The 18,618-nt window shown below is 37.6% G+C and overlaps 1 protein-coding gene across 2 annotated transcripts in view; it reads right to left on the minus strand.

Moving 5' to 3' along the window:
• Positions 1-18,618, minus strand: part of COBL (cordon-bleu WH2 repeat protein) — a 558,417-nt gene that overhangs the window by 62,106 nt on the left and 477,693 nt on the right. For both annotated transcript variants that reach the window (XM_053714458.1, XM_053714459.1), the window contains 2 exons: positions 12,046-12,163; positions 2,292-2,471 (listed from right to left, as the gene is read on the minus strand). In XM_053714458.1, coding sequence (XP_053570433.1) covers positions 2,292-2,471; positions 12,046-12,163 — 298 coding nt within the window. The remainder of the gene's footprint in view (positions 1-2,291; positions 2,472-12,045; positions 12,164-18,618) is intronic.

Raw genomic sequence — 18,618 nt, forward strand, 5'->3', positions numbered from 1 at the left:
TTAAGATATCAGAATTTGCCTCCACAGGGACATCCATTGATCATAATGGTCTTTTGTTTAGGGAAGTTTACTTTATAAAATTAAATAAATATTTAAAAACTTTTCAAAGGCTCTATAATCATAACAATTTTTTTTGACAGGGCCGGAAAAAGAAGAGGTAATTTTTCCGGCCACCAAGTCTATAACTCCAGTCCAATACCAAAATACTTTCCAATCCCAACCTTCCATCTAATTTTTTCCATCAAGATCAAGTCCTTGGGCAAGAGGCTCCAGGTCCAAAGGCCACTCCAGATCCTCTCTATATGAATATTCCCCTCCCTCCCTTTCTTCCTTTTTTTCAAAAAAATCAGACTCTCTAGCCTTTTTCTCAAATTGATCTTTCATAACCTCAGACCCTTGAGTCTTACAAACAGTACAAGGGTATCTAATATAATTCACCTCTCTTCCGAATCAGATTTTCAGACCTCAACTCATTCTCGTCAGCTCCCTGGATTTTTATCAAGATTTTGAAACTGGCTACCGTGTGGTTATGTCACAGAGGCATTTGCCTCATTATCTATCTTGATTACATCCTCCTTCTAAACCAATGTCCTCATGTACTTCCTTCTCATCTCAACACCACAATCTTCCTTCTCAAGAACCTATGCTTTGTGATAAAGAAAACTCAATCCTTTCCCCTATACAAAGTTGAGTACCTTCAGACTTGGCCCTCCACCGGAGTTTATGCTTTTCATCTCTTTTTGCTTATTCCTCAGACTCTGTTGTGCACAGAAACTTTCTATCCCTTCTTCTAGTAACCCCTCTCTGGCCAACCCAATTTTGGTACCCTTCCCTTCTCATACTGTCTTATCTTCCTCCCCCCAACCTTACTTTTTTTCTCTTGGACCATTCTCAGGAACCCTCATCCTCTCTTCTCTCAAGGTAACTTAACTTTAGTTGACTGAATGATTTTGTCGCTCAAAGGACTTTCTCATTAATCTCTCTCCTTGTTACAACAAGCTTGCGCACCAGGTACTCAAAGATGTTACTCATTAGCCTGGTCTAGATGCTCTAGCTGGTGCTCACAAAGGGATTGGGATACCTTTTCAGCACCTTTAAATCAGGTTGTCAACTACCTTTCGCACCTTTTTATTGCGTGTTCTGCTATTTCGGCAGGCCATGTCCTTTTTAATGAACTTCCCATAGGTAAACATATTAAAGTTTGTATATTACTCAAAGCTATTCGGATTCAACATCCCCCTTCTGAAAAATACTCTTCCTTTAAGGATATGGACCTTGTCCTTTATTTCCTTCATAACTGGCTTTCTCACAAACTCCTCTCCTTAAAACAACTGTCTGCCAAACTTGCTCAGTGACAGACCCCTGATTGCAGTGTTAACCATACCTGCTACAGCCTGCTCAGTGAAAGACATCCTTCCAGCAGTACCCTTCTGCCCCATTTCCAGCAGTACCTGTCTGTACCACTCCCAGTAGTACCTGTCTGAACCACACCCAGCAGTACCTGTCTGCACCACTCCCAGAAGTACCTGTCTGCACCACTCCCAGCAGTACCTGTCTGCACCCCTTTCAGCAGCTCCTGTCCCTTTGAACTTGCTAACTTCATTTATTACCTGCTGTGAAACTTAGTTAAGGTCTTGATCATTAACAATAACTGAAGAAGGTCCTGGTTCTAAGAGTCTTACCTCTCTAGCATAGATGTAACCTGGCCACTAGGAGGGGGTTAAACACCTCTGGATCTGAGCCCCTTCCACCAAACATTGCTCAGTCAAGCATGACAACAAGAGAGCTAAACATGACACATACCACCATGTTATTCATTGCATTAATGGACAATTCATGTCATAATGAAAGCAACTTTTCAGTATTAGATTATAACAACAATATAAGAAAAATCTGTACATTTTTAAAAACAGAAACATAAACCTTCTAAAAGAGAAGTCGTTATGAACAAAATTGTATGATTATTTCAATATCATAACTGGAAATAGGAATGTAAAGTGCAGAAGGAATGCAAGTAAGCAATAATTAAAGATTTGAGGAAGGGGTAATTTAAAGATCACTATGTTAATCAATGTTGCCAATGCTGGGTTACTATAAAGCTGTGGAATTCTGATATTTTTGGGTTCCATTTTGTTTCTCCGTGTCTGTAATTAATTGTAGTGATCTCTTAATAACCCACATAGTAAATTACTAAAGGGAAAGAAAAGAGAGACTGTATAGAAAAGGCAAATAATATAGATGTGAAGCTGGAGCTTGACAGGAGTTTTTTATAGCTTGTGGTTAAAACCTACGTTTAGCAGGGATGGGCACAAACTGGGTTGGTTCTGTCACGTCTGCTCCATTTTCAACTACAGGCGGGTCCGTAATATCATGGTCAGGCGGAGGGTAGGGTGGGGGAGGGGGTATCACTAAGTGGGGTGGACTTCGTGTGTTGCCTCGTGGGGGCTTTTGTGGCACCTGACGTCCATTACCTATGTGAACATTAATACAAATGTTATTTCAAAATAAAAACTAAGAAATTATATACATGTGCTTACATTTCTTAATATTAACTATTACAGCAATTGTAATATATTAATGTAAGTATTTGGTGTATTAGAAGTTAAATGCCAAAGAGTAATAAAATACCAAAAGGTACACAAATGCAAGAAGGTAAAATCACCATGGTAAAAATTCATAAGTAGTATCGGTCACTTCATACTAGTTTTAATTTAGATTTGTTATATTTTTGTGCAAATTTTAATTTGTAATTTGTTTTTATTGATTATTGGCATCACTTGTTTCCTATAATTCTACATTTGTTATATTATTTGTTATAATGACTATAGTTTTTCAAAAATGTTAACCACTTTGGAAGTATATTCCATATGGTTCACATTGGTAAAATGGGACATCTATAGCCACCACAAAACAGGTTTTCAAGGGGATTTTCAAATGACTTTCCATTGAGTTAAATCATTAGATACTTATTAAAACCCCATATCAATCCTATCTTTACCTTTTGCTAACAATTTGCAAAAACTTTTTTTTTCATGTCTTTCCTGATAAAATCCCATTTTGATAATCATTTCACAGCTAGGCTTTTCCATATATATTGCTTCCATTTATATACAGTACTGAGCAAAGGTCTTAGGCCACCATTACATTTGTTTGTCCTAATATTTTATGTCAAACTGATTGTTGCCACCTGGGAGTAGCTTTTTTCTGCCCAATCCCACCGACATGGTAAGTCCAGCCCCAAAATACCAAGCAATTCACCTCTGAACAAGGAACATGACAACCTCAGACAATCATTTTGGCCTCCTTTGGGTCTTGTGAGTGACATGCATCCATATCCCTCTAAGCACATTGGGCAAGGAGTCCACATCTGGATTCCCACATCACCCTTAGGGAGACTATCCCCGGGGTCATATTTACATATGCAAAACAGAAAGAGAAGCAGTCGGCCAGGAACAAAAAGAAAAAAAAAGATGCAACTGCACCTCACTGACGAGGCCCAAGGGAGGCTGAAACGTATGTCTGGGGTTTGTTGTTTTCTCTTGTTCAGAGAAGAATTGCCTGGTATTTCGGCCCTGGACTGTCATTGAGCAGGGTCAGACTGATATGCTACAGGATATTTTTTCTCTGTGAAAGGCATAATGTGCTAAAAGAGACTGCACCCTGAATGGCACTGCCTTGTGGACAAGCACTGAAGTTTTTCTAGCGTTTGTTCTGTCTCAGTTGAGTGCGTCTCTATTTTCTTGAAAAAGGTTTATTACACCAGATTTGTGCAAGACATGCTTGAGCTTTACATACACATGTGGTATGAGTTTAATTCACTGGAAGCTTGCTAATAAAATCAACTTTCAATCACATCATTCCATTCAAAATGCCAAAGATCACAAAATTTGACAGACATAAAATCATAGTTTTGCACCAGCAAAACCACTCTAAAAGGGAAATCAGCAGACAAACTGGATACTCAAGATGTGGTATTCAAACTGTTAGAAATTTGAAGAATCAGGAAAGGTTAAGGACAAAAAAGGGCTGGAAGGCCAAAGAAACTTTCAAAATCTGATGAGAAGTTTCTCAGAGTTTCTTCTTTGAGAGACCGGATGAAATCCACAAGGACCTGGCTCAGCATCTGGCAGTTTTATCGGGATGTAGACATCCCAACTCTCCCGGGAAGGTCCGGGAGTCTCCCGCATTGAAAAAGCTGCTCCCTGACACCTGCAAATGAAACACAATCTCCCAGAAATAGCGGTGCCAGAGAAAATCAAATTTATGCCTGCACTTTTCATTTCTACCTCTAGTTGTCACTGTTCCGTTATAGCTCAATGTAAATAGTTACTGTGTTCCTCTCTAGACTTTTTCTCCCCTTCCTGATCTCTACTCTATTCTAGTGCAGTGCGAGACAGCAGCAGCAGACCTGATATATATAGGTGAGATGTACAGACTGCCATACCTCTATATTGTGTAGACTCCCAAACTCTATATTGTGCAGACTCCCATACCTCTATATTGTGCAGACTCCCATACCTCTATATTGTGCAGACTCCCATACCTCTATATTGTGCAGACTCCCATACCTCTATATTGTGCAGACTACCATACCTCTATAGTGTGCAGACTCCCATGCTCTATAATGTGATAACATTTTCAACTATTTTATAATCAGAGCACTGAAGAATTCTGAATTGGGGTTAGGGGGGCTGGGGGTACAATAGTGAGGTGGTACAGTGAGGTACTATAGTGAGGTGGCACAGTGAGGTACTATACAGAGGTGGTACAGTGAGGTACTATAGTGAGGTGGTACAGTGAGGTACTATAGTGATGTGGTACAGTGAGGTACTATACAGAGGTGGTACAGTGAGGTACTATACAGAGGTGGTACAGTGAGGTAGTATAGTGAGGTGGTACAGTGAGGTACTATATAGAGGTGGTACAGTGAGGTACTATACAGAGGTAGTACAGCGAGGTACTATAGTGAGGTTGGCATGCAGTGAGGTAGTATAGTGACGAGTGCGGGGGGGGGGCACCTCCCTGAAATTAGTTTTTGCAGGTTGGGGTGTCTGGGGATGCCAAGTTGACCCTTCTACAGTCCGAAGAAGCTTGATCAGGAATGGTCTCTGTGGAAGGGTAGCAGCCAATAAACCACTTTTTTGGAAGGGGAACAGGGTTAAAAGGCTAAGATATGCTAAAGCTCACAAAGATTGGAATGAAGATCAGTGGAAAAGACTATTATTGAGTGACAAATCCAAGTTTCACATTTTTGGGTCCAATCGTCGACAATATGTGAGAAGAGTTGGAGTGAGATGGAAATTGAGTGCTTGCGGTCTTCAGTGAAACATGGTGTAGGGTCTGTCCTGGTTTGGGGCTGAATTTCTGCTAGTCGTGTTGGAGATATTGTCAAAATTGATGTGATCATGAATGCTGAAAATACAGACAGGTTTTAATTCATCATGCCATTCCTTCTGGAAAACGCCTGATTGGGAATGGTTATATTTTTCAGCATGAATAACAGTCCCAAGCACACTGCTAATGCAGTGAAATCATATTTGGAGAGAAAAACAGCTGATAAAACACTGACAGTCATGGATTGGCCTCCACAGAGTCCAGACCTGAAAATTATAGATGCAGTATGGGATCACCTGGACAGATAAGGAAATAAAAGACAACCTAAATCTAAAGAAGAACTCTGGGAAGTGCTGAAAGAAGCCTGGTATAATATACCAGAAGATTACTTCAGAAAACATCAGGACAGTCTCCCCAAAAGAGTTCAATATGTGCTTAGTGCCAAGGGAGGTTACAATAAATAATGAATTTTGCCTGAAGAAGCCATTTCGTTCTGAAAATTTTTTTTTTTTTATACTTTGTGTACATATTTCCTATATTTTCTGTTTGTATCTTAATATAGAGACTGAAAAATATTTATGGATGGTCATTAAAACTTTGCTAAAACTACAAATCTAATGGTAGCCTAAGACTTTTGCACAGTACTGTGTATATATATATATCTATCTATCTATATATACAGTTGTATGCAAAAGTTTAGGCACCCCTGACAATTTCCATGATTTTAATTTATAAATAATTGGGTGTTTGGATCAGCAATTTAATTTTGATCTATCAAATAACTGAAGGACACAGAAATATTTCAGTAGTGAAATGAGGTTTATCGGATTAACAGAAAATGTGCAATATGCATCAAAACAAAATTAGACAGGTGCATAAAATTGGGCACCCTTGTCATTTTGTTGATTTGAATACCTGCATATACCTAGCACTGATTAACAGGAACACACAATTGGTTTGGTGAACCCATTAAGCCTTGAACTTCATAGACAGGTGCATCCAATTATGAGAAAAGGTATTTAAGGTGGCCAATTGCAAGTTGTTGTTCTCTTTGACTCTTCTCTGAAGAGTGGCAACATGGGAGCCTCAAAACAACTCTCAAATGACCTGAAAACTAAAATTATTCAACATTATGGTTTAGAGGAAGGCTACAAAAAGCTATTGCAGAGATTTAAGCTGTCAGTGTCCACTGTGAGGAACATAGTGAGGAAATGGAAGACCACAGGCACAGTTCTTGTTAAGGCCAGAAGTGGCAGGCCAAGTAAAATATGGGAGAGGCAAAGGATGGTGAGAACGGTCAAAAACAGCCCACAGACCACCTCCAAAGACCTACAACATCATCTTGCTACAGATGGTGTCACTGTGCATCGTTCAACAATTCAGCGCACTTTGCACTAGGAGAAGCTGTATGGGAGGGTGATGCAGAAGAAGCCTTTTCTGCACACGCCACAAACAGAGTCGCTTGAGGTATGCAAATGCACATTTGGACAAGCCAGCTTCATTTTGGAAGAAGGAGCTGTGGACTGATGAACAAAGATTGAGTTATTTGGTCATAACAAGCGGCATTATGCATGGTGGCAAAAGAACACAGCATTCCAAGACAAACACTTGCTACCCACAGTAAAATTTGGTGGATGTTTCATCATGCTGTGGCGCTGTATGGCCAGTGCCGGTACTGGGAATCTTGTTAAAGTTGAGGGTCGCATGGATTCCACGCAATATCAGCAGATACTTGAGAATAATGTTGAGTAATCAGTCGCAAAGTTGAAGTTATGCCAGGGCTGGATATTTCAACAAGACAACGACCCAAAACACTGCTCAAAATCTACTCTGGCATTTATGCAGAGGAACAAGTACAATGTTCTGGAATGGCCATCCCAGTCCCCAGACCTGAATATCATTGAAAATCTGTGGGGTGATTTGAAGTGGGCTGTTCATGCTCAGCAACCATCAAACCTAACTGAACTGGAGATGTTTTGCAAGGAGGAATGGTCCAAAATACCTTCATCCAGAATCCAGACACTCATTACAGGCTATAGGAAGCGTCTAGAGGCTGTTATTTCTGCTAAAGGAGGCTCTACTAAATATTGATGCAATATTTCTGTTGGGGTGCCCAAATTTATGCGCCTGTCTAATTTCGTTTTGGCGCATATTGCACATTATATATATATATATATATACATACATACGTATAAAAAATCTCTGGCTGGCCAAAAAGCACCTATAAGCACATCAAATTTTACATTTTCCTGCAGGGACATTGCATAGTTGCCAACATTTAAAAAACAATTCCAGGAACACTTTGCAGCAGAACAAGTAAGCAGGTTACTGGATTATTGACAATCTACTGTTCAGATGCTCCGCCCACTCTGTTACTAGATCAAAACACACCCATTTGATAGTAATAGTATAATTTTGACTTATTTATAGCTTATTATACAGATTTCAGCATTAAGCTCTTACACCTACCCCATAAGTTTGATAGTAAAAGTCTCTGGAAAACATTTTAGGCATATGGTTATTGCTACAACAAAGCATCAAAATTAGGCAGACAAATAATATGTGAACCCAGAGGTGCAGGGGAGGAGCTAGGCTGCAGTGTGTCAAATTTCTATAAACGAGAGGAGAGACACAGCAAACACACAGTGCAGCTGACCTCAATGTGTTATTATGCACAGCACCGGACTGGGTAAGCTGTTGGGGGCAAATTGATTTTTGAATTATTTAGTCTGACAGCAATTTTCATATTTTTGCACTGTGTGTAGGAAGTGATGTATGTTTAAAACTAATGCTAAAATCAGTAAGCTGCAGATTATACATATTGCTAAAATATAAAGATTACTTTCAGACTAAATAATGCAAAGATGCAAACAAATTATCTACAGTAGTAGCCAAGTAACCCACCCCCCTCTTTTGCAAAAAATCAGCACAGATCCTTACCTAGTGTGGATGAGCTGTTTGTAAGTGTTTTTTCTTCTGATTTGTGGCAGTTTAAACATTGATCACTCAGATAGTGCAGCAAGAGGTTTCTGCCTAGACCTGCTCTGAGTGATCAAGCAGAGTACTTGCTGCATGCACAGCCTCACTGGCAGCTCCTTGCAATTAATTTGTGTCCCACATTCCACAGCTCAATTGCAACCCTCCAAATCTCCTGGAGGGGATATTTCCAGGGACAAAAAAAAAAATCTGGGGACAAACAACAAAATCCAGGGACTGTCCCTGGAAATCAGGGACTGTTGGCCACTATGACATTGTACTTTCTGTCATCTCTATGGAAGAAACTTAGTAGGATATGTTTATCACTAATATCAACCAATAATATTGGCTAGTCTTCATGTACTGTCATTCATTGTTTAAAAAAATAGCTTTGTTGGTTTTGCTTTCTCTCACTCTACCTGTGATATACAACATTGTAGTTACCAATACAACTGCAACCCAGATGGAAAGGCATTTTGATTGCATTAAAGGGACATAACACACCATGGGCCAGATTATGAGTGGAGCGCTAATAGTTCTGTGCAAGCGAAAAGGTTTTTTTCACGGGTGTCTGCGTGCATCAGGTTTTTTACTTGTATAACAAGTTGAAAATAAATGTGATCGCATTGAGTCGGGATAACGCGTCATCAGAGCTCTGGTTAACTGTTTTGCGAAACAAAAGGTGGCACAAAACACATCAAAAATAAATTACAAAGTACACTTGCACTCAGAATAACACCATCTAATAAAAATTATTAAAAATATATAAGTTAAAAATAAAGTTATAAGGGCTCAAAGATATGAGGTCTCAGGTGTAAGAAAAAAAAGGAAGGCAAGGGGCTTTTACATTGAGATACATACATATACATGTATATGTGTGTACAGATGTATTTATGTATTTATATGTGTATATATGTATTTACAGACATATATACACATATAAACACATAAATACATATGTACACACACACACACACATATATATATCTGATGAAGCGCATGTGCTCATGCGCGAAACGCGTTAGATGGAGCTCACCTAACTTGTTGTAAGCCTGCATTGCAATAAACTCCATTACTGACCCCAGGACTCAGTTTCCTTTTTCCTCATTTCACACACATATATATATATGTGTGTGTGTGTATTGGAGCCCTTTGCAGTCAAGTAGATGAAAACATGTAAAAGCATATTTATGCAATATTCATATTTAATAAAAAAATAATTATATTTAATAAAGAGTTAGCACTCAAGCAGGCTTGTTAAATACCACTTGTAATCTGGCCCTATATTTTTCTTTCATAATTTAGAGAGTTGTACAATTTAAAAAAAAAAGGTTTTTGGATTACTTCTTTTATCAAATTTACTTTGTTTTCATGGTATTCTTTGCCCTTCAAACACTGATGCCATCTAGTGCTGAAAAGCATTCTTGCAAAACTGCTGCCATATATCTCTCCAGACAAGTGCACGCTACCTACCTAGGTATTCTCTGCAACAAAGAATACTATGACAAGCTAAACCATTTGGTGGCTTGTCTGTTAGTGTACAACTCCTCCCTATAGAAGGAAGAAGGGTCTTTCTCCACTGAATCCTAGACACGAGAGAGCAAATAGAGGAACTGACACATTTACTCACAGGAAATCTTAAGACTGTAGTAGTATGCTACAAACAATAACTGTACTGATATTATATATCTCTTTACTTACTAGTCAGCAATCTTATTTATAGCCCCAGCATCAGGAAAGGAACTACCATTAGTGCAGCAGGTGCAGTGGCACTAGGGCCCAAGTACTGTGGGGGCCCATAGCAGCAAGGCTATACATAGGCATATGCAGAAGGTGTACAATCCTCATGCATTGGAGTCTTGTATTACTGCAAGTTGCTGGTCTAGCTATCCATTTAATCTATCTATCTAATCTATCTATCTATCTATCTATCTATCTATCTATCTATCTATCTAATCTATCTGTCTCTCTATATGTCTGTCTCTTGTCTGTCTCTTGTCTCTTTATCTATGTAATATGGTGAGTGAGTTGAAACAAAAATTTTATTTTTTGGCCAGAAAAAGAGATGAAAAGGCCTTAGCTAATAGATTGTGATCGACCCCTAAATTAGAAATATTTAATATTGTAAAAAAAAAAAAAAAGATTCTTCATGGTGATGCTTATCCCACCAGCACAAATAATCAGCTTCAGATTGTAACAGTGTCGTATCTTACATTTTGCAGTTTATGTGGATCCATAAAATGGCTGTTGTCTGTGTCTTCAGAAGGGTGGCACTGGTGTGTTAATTTTCTTTATACAGATCAATTTTAGCAGACAGTAATTGGAAAATGTTTTGGCTTTCTTGTTAGCAATAAAGAATTTAAAAGCTATAATCTACAGAACATACATTTTTGCAAAAAATAAAAAGTAGTTCACTCAATGCAACATTTGATTATCAAATGTAATATTAAGATACCGATTTTTATTTATTCCTGTAGAAGCCTATGGGAAACACTATTATTTTTATAATCTTTTATTTATAAACACCCACCAAATTCTGTAGCACTGATGCAAATTTAATATTCAAATGTTACATTTGTTCTGCAGAAACATTAAAATGTCAGAATGAATGTCAAGGGGAATATTCATTCTACTAATCAAATGCCAAACTTCAACATTCTCCTATGTTTCATTACTGATTCGTTTGTTTTTGTTTAACGTAAATGTCCCTTTAACTACTGCGATACAAAATACAAAGCAGTATGTTAGATAATATGGACAACACATCATGCACTATGTAAAATGCAGTGCAGCTAGGTTATACAATGAACAGGAATGATGCAGAGTACAGTCAGAATTATGCAACACCGGGATGACAGATATACATTGTTGTCTGATGTCTAAGCCAGATGGTGTCAATCATTGTCACAAATCATAAACACTAAACAATTCAGTAAATAAAGTGTAGATGGCTTGAAGAAGCAATATCTGTAGGACTTTAAGTACTTCAGAATTTAATAACATGAAGAATAAAATGTATGAATGAATGACGAGATTTAAAGGGACATTCAATTCATTTTTGCATAAATGAATACAAATGAATAATATTTGCAAAATAGATACAAAATAATTATTGAAAATACTTTAATAATCATCATATTTTTTTTTAACACAATTTGCATAGATTTACAGTCCAGAGACCTTTTGAGTGTAGTTTATTTTATCTCCCTCTACTGTAGCCAATTAGGAAAAGATATAAATGAGCTCCTGCACATCTCAAACGATCACTATGCAGATTAACCAGTCTCTTGGATTGGAAATTTACCATTTTCAGATTTATATTAAAGGAAAAACAGCCAGAATAAATAATGAAAGGAAACTTCAAAGTTGTTTCACTATGCATAATTAAACATTTTGGGCTAGATTAAGAGTGGAGTGCTACTTTGAGCTTGCGAGTTAACTTCGCTAGAGGTAAACTTTTTTGCGTGTCGGGTAGCGTGCTTATTACAAGCTGAAAGTAAAAAGTTCCTTTAATGTCCCTTTAAGTCATCTGGCTATTTATAGATTTTCCAAACAAGTTCCGGTACAGCAAATCCAATTCCAACTATTGAAAATATTATTTATTACAGTTTAGTCAAGTGATTATACTTCTTATTGCCACATACACTTTATACTAATGCAGATGATGTGAAATAAACGATTCCAGGCTGTATTATATATAAATGTAATGCATTTCCATACCAGTTCGATGCCTACCTGTACTGCTTTTTCTGTTCTCCTCTTTATCTTCTGTCTTTTCATTTGGCATTGGGGGAGTTGGTGGTGGGGGTGCCCTCCTTTTCTTTTTCTGATCATTTTGGAGAGTGTCATAAAGCTGTAATTAGAGAAGTATAAAGAGAAGATATTAAAGGGACATGAAACCCAAATTTTTTCTTTCATGATTCAGATAGAGAATACAATTTTAAACAACTTTCCAATTTACTTCTATTGTTTAATTTGCTTCCTTCTCTTGTTATCCTTTGCTGAAAGCTTTATCTAGGAAAGCTCAGGAGCAGCAGAGAACCTAGTTTCTAGCTGTTGATTGGTAGCTGCATATATATACTAATTGTGATTGGCTCACCCATGAGTTCAGTTAGAAACCATTAGTGCATTGCTGCTACTTAAACAAATGATACCAAGAGAATGAAACAAATTAGATAATAGAAGTAAATTAGAAAGTTGTTTAAAATTGTATTCTCTATCTGAATCATGAAAGAAAACATTTTGGTTTCATCTCCCTTTAAGACCAATACATTTAAACAATCTATTAGGTAGAGAGAACATCAAAAGCTACTTATTTTCATAATCACATCAAGTATTTATTATCCACACCAGGAAAGCCCCCTGGGCCACATATGGGGCCCTCTGCTCTACTCTTTGTGGCCCCAAATAAAAGAAGAACTAAGAATGTTTGGGATAGTTTGGGTGGGCAAACATGGTGACAACAAATTAAAAAGAGCCCTCTGGAAGGGAGAATAGCAGACAGAGGATACCATGCAGTATTTAAACTTGTTTTGCTTCTAAATATTACGCAAATATACATTTGTCTCCAATCTGAAGTTTGTTAGTTTGCTTAAAGTGTCCCTTTAAGCATTGACATAAGGAAACTGAAGCATAAAAAGAACATAAATATATCAGCTCTCATGAGATTTTCTGTCATTTTATTATTATTTCTGAACATTGAAAAATATAGAAGATGCTTATTCAATTATATCCCTAACATTAAAAACATACGGCCAGATTATAAGTGGAGCGCTAATTAACGCTCTTGCGTTAACTGCACCAGAAGTATGCTTTTTGCTCTTGTCGGGTCGTGCTTGTATTATGAGTTTAAAGGAAACTGATTTTGCTTGTGTGCTAACCCAATGAGTGCAAAAAACCTAACTTAGAAGTCAATGGGAAAAAAAAGTGGAAATAACCTAACACCCCCCTCTCTTGCACAAACCCAATAAGATATTCTCTTGTGTGCTAATCCGACACGCAAATATGAATATTTCACATATATACAGATATATATATAGGAATATCTATTAAAATAATTAAAAGATTTTCTGCTATGTGGAGAACACTGGAATGTGAAATAGTTACAGTAAATACATAGTTAAAACCTTTATTTAAAATATGTTTTACATGTTTTTATCTACTTAACTGCAATGGGCTCCAATGCACTTCTAAATATGTCTAGATATGTGTACATATATATTATGTGTTTCTATGTGTATATATGTCTGTAAATACATATATACACATATAAATACAGAAATACATATGTACACACATATAAAGACATATAAAGACACACATATAACATATATATATGTTTTACAACGGTTCAATTTACACCGTTTCAGAATAACAACCTTTTTTTCCAGTCATGTGACTGCTATTGAAAAGCATTGAGAAGCACTGCATTTATTAAAATAGCCAGTAGGTGGAGATATCCGCTTGTGTTGCAGCAAAGCCAAGCAAGATGAAATGAATCAGTTTAACCAGACCTGAGCTATTGAGCAGATTTCAAAGGAACAAGATCTTCCAGTCTATAAATCAGTCCAGATTGGAATGCATAGAAAGAACTGTTTGCAGAAAAATGCAAGTAAAGTCTGTGTTGTGTGATTATTTTATTAGGTTTATAATGCTGTTTAGCAAATGTTTTTGTTCGTTTAACTTAGTTTAATTATATATTTTAGTGGGACACAGCATCAGTAGTGTCGTCGTCTTTCTCTTGTCGGTTTCTCAATTCTGTTACTGTGGTGACACAGTTTTCCAGACGACAGAGCACACATATATTTAAATAAATACTGTAACCGGACAAGGTCACTATTTATCAGTATTATTAAATTAATTCCAAGAGCCTAACATACCTAGGTAATTTAACAGCATCATGGCTGACTTTTTTGGCAAAGATAGATCAGACAGACACTCTAAAAGAGCCACTGATTTGGACAATATGTTCAAAACAAGTACCACGGATGAATACACTCCTATCGGATCACTAGAGACCTTACTAAAGGAGGTACATAAAAATATGTTCAAACAAGAAAAAGTGTGGTGGGACCAACAATTTTTTGACAAATACATTCAACAAAAACTAATCCCTAGAGGATTAAGAATTCAGTTGTTCCCGGCATTTGAGTTTGAGAACCCAGTACTAACAGAAGATTGGGAAACAGCTCTATCAGAATGCTCGGTCAAACTTATGAACATCCTGATACGCCATGATAAAGAAAAATATGACAAACTAGAAACAGCTATCTAAGAACAATATACACAACTCAAAAAATACGAACTACACTCAGATTTTGAAAAGATGTACAAAACTTATCAGAAAGAATTAGACCAATATATTAAAGAGTTACGAGATATGAAACAGGGCAAGCTATTTAGAGATATCAATGATTATAAAGAGAAAAAGATCTATAAGTGGAGAAGAAGAAACTTCTACAAAGGTACCCCCAGAACTAACCATCCTAATATAATCCAAAGTGATATTTCTGATACGGATGGGGAGGACAATATAGGTAATGACAACAATGGAGAGACTCCCAGTACTTCTACTGCCACTTTCTCCTTACCAACTAGAAACAAGAGAAAGAATTTTTTAGACGAAGGCACATCAGAAGAGGTAGAACCTCCAGAAGAGGCCAGAAGTACAAACAAAAAACCAACCAGGTCAAGAGGTTACCCCAGAGGAACACCTCGGAGGGGCAGACAACATCAGAGAGCCCCGAGTCCTTTCTCTCAGATGAGACTAAATCACTAAAAATCATAAACTTGTCCGAGCACTTCTTATCTCCAGATCATATCTCTGTATTATCTAAAGGTCTATCTTTCTGCCCTACGGGACAACTTAACAAATTCGAAATAATCAAAGATATACAGCTGTATATACGAAAATTAAATCTAAAGAAATTCTTTGCCAAAAAATCTGATCCCACCCTGTCAGAAGCTGATAGGAGGAGCATACAAGATTTGGAAAGCCTATTACAGGATAATGAATCTCAATCCAAATCCTGGAGACGAAATTTGAAGGCTAGGTCCACATTTGTACCAAAATACAACCTATCCACTCAATTGGAAATATACAATCAGGTGGTCTGTGAAGAAATCTCACAATTAAAAATGGGCTATCCGGAACAGAACCTTACAAGAACCGAAAAATTGGCTCTTAAAGAAATCCAGACATGGAATGATATAATAATAAGGGAAGCGGACAAGGGGGGAAACATCGTCCTCTGGCCTTTACCCATGTATCTAAAACAAGTTGAGAAACAACTAAAAAATCGACAATGCTATCAAAAGCTATTCAACAATCCAAGTGAAACATACAGCAAGATCTATAACAATATCATCAAAGAAGGCAGTAGCAGAGGAATCATAAATACTGATGAAATAAAGTTCCTTACAGTCAAACACCCCAAAATCGCTACCTTTTATCTCATTCCCAAGGTTCACAAAAACATCACCAATCCGCCTGGTAGGCCCATTGTCTCTGGCAATGAGTGCCTATCAGAAAATGCCAGTCGATATGTGGACCACAGATTGAGAGAATTTGTGGAGGCCCTCCCCTCCTATGTCAAAGACACCATGGAGGTCTTACAAAGATTGGAAAATAGCAACGCCAGAAAAGAAACCTGGCTTGTCACAGCGGACGTTGAGTCCCTATACACCTCCATAGAACATGACAAGGGACTCAGGGCTGTTCAATTCTTTCTTAATCAAGGCTCCTCTGAAGAGGAGGATCATGATCTGTTCATCCTAAAACTATTGGAATTTGTCCTTAAATACAATTTCTTCACCTTTGCCAACCAGTTTTACTTACAAGTTCAAGGGACGGCGATGGGCACGGCCTGTGCCCCTACCTACGCCAACTTGTTCTTAGGTTTCTGGGAGAAACATGTGGTATTCAACGATATGCACTCTACCGAAACAGATAAAATACCTTTCTGGATTCGGTACATAGATGACATTCTGTTCATGTGGGAAGGAAGTAAGGAAGAATTAGAGATTTTCCTCCATAATCTCAATCAGAATGATCTAAACATCAAGTTAACTTACACAATGAGCCAAAAAGAGATAGATTTCCTAGATCTTACAATTTTCAAAGATCAGGAGGGACGAATACAAACTAATCTCTACAGAAAAGAAACAGCAACTAACAGCTTATTGCATAACAGCAGCTCTCACGCCCCCGGAACCACCAAATCTTTACCGGTTGGGGAATTTCTGAGGATAAGAAGGAATTGTAGCAATATACATATTTTCAAAGAGCAATCCAGAATTCTGGAGCAACGACTAGAGGACAGAGGATACAGCAAAAGAAATATCAAAAGAGCCAAAAATAGGGCAATCCATACCAATCGAACAGAATTACTACACAAAAAGACCAAGAGGAAAGATGAACAAACCAGACTAATTTTAACATACAATCCACAAGTGCAAGCTGTAAATGATATACTGAACAAACACTGGCACATTCTTACCCTAGACCCAGATCTGAAGCCAATTGTAGGAGAAAAGATACAAATAGGATACAGGAGAACCCAGAACATAAAAGACATGGTATCCCGTAGCCACTACCAAGTGGGGAAAACAAGGACTGCCATTCGGGCAGGATCTTTCTCATGCGGCACTTGCTCCTCATGTAAATATATCCGTAGAACGGATATGATTCAAGATAGGTTTGGCTACACACACAAAATTAAGAATTACATCAGCTGCACATCGGACAATGTAATATATGTATTATCTTGCAGCTGTTCCAAGATCTATGTTGGAATGACCAGCCGCCAGCTCAAAGTCAGACTACAGGAGCATGTAAGGAACATTAAAAATGCTGCAAAGGACCTTGAAGATGGAAAAACCATAACCTCAGTGGCTCTCCATTTCCTTAAACGCCATTTCTCTAACCCGAGAGAGCTAAAGTGCCAAGGAATAGAAAAAATATCCTTAGGCATTAGAGGGGGCAATATAGAACAGGCCTTGTTAAGGGCAGAGTGTAGATGGATATATCTACTAGATAGTGTGTATCCAAAGGGATTAAACGAACAAAACAACTATTATTGTTTTCTGTAAAAATGAACAAACTCAGAGACTAACAAGAACCTTGGATATATACACTAATACACATCCAAACAGGACATCCCAGGATGTGAGAATGAGATATAATACTACCAGGATTTAAAAAGGGAAAACTTGAGAAGTACCAGTTAGTAAAAAAGGATATATAACAAAACTAATGTAACTTTACTTCAACCTCTATATAGTCCAGGTAAAACTGTGTACTAACTACTAGAAACCGCATAAGAGTGGGACCGTAAGATCGTATAATAATATATAATGGGAACCTTAAATGAATAGGTTCCATTTACCACTTTCATTGTTTGACTTATCAATAAATAATTAATCATAAACTTGTTAAAAACCTACCTCTTCCTTCACTTTTTTGCAGCAATGCAAATGTTGCACTTTATAATTTATTTGCACACTCTATGGTGTAAGTACACCTACCAAGGTAATATTAAGTGTTACCCTAAGTCTGAGAAGTCCAGATTTATTTAGATCTGTTAAAATTCACTAATAAAATTTTTTGGACAGCCCAGGACATATTGGGACTGGGCACCTGTTTGCACATTATCAATACACTACTTAAATCATAATTCTGTCTTGGGACCTAGAATTTAACTAGGTTAAATAATTGGACATTTGATCAAGGGCTTCACTTTTTTCCATTCACACATAAATAGGGCACTAGTTTTCTTTTCATTGTCTGTTTACACATTTTTCACCCTTACACGGTATCACCACTTGTAACAGGAGTACATCCTGATCTCATCCACACGAATGGTCTCACACACTGTTCCCTTTATAACATGACGTGTCACCAATGATCATACAGTAAATCATGGAAAGTGTTATCTCCGTTTATTTTTTATTTATTTTTGATTACGATCAGACTACTATTAGGTCTCCTATAAGGAAGAACGGCTCAAGTTGTAGGTGTCAACCCCTGTAACCTAGCGATTTAACCACCTCATATCCCCTTCAGAATCCCATCGCACTTAGTAACACAACCCCTGTTACTCGCATAAGCATCTCAATCGGTTATTCAGAATTAAAGACAGGCATCCAATAAGACCTGATAGAAATGGCGAACCCGTTACACACCCCCTTCTCCTACAAATACAATAGGAGAAGCAGGGAACCAATCACTATAGCCGAAGGGGGAGAACCTCCCACCGGTCAGCCAATAAAAAGCCCCAAGTTCGGCGGGCGCCCCACCTTTGACAAAGC

The sequence above is a fragment of the Bombina bombina genome, chromosome 5, assembly GCF_027579735.1.
Source record: "Bombina bombina isolate aBomBom1 chromosome 5, aBomBom1.pri, whole genome shotgun sequence".
In the NCBI taxonomy this organism is placed as follows: Eukaryota; Metazoa; Chordata; class Amphibia; order Anura; family Bombinatoridae; genus Bombina; species Bombina bombina.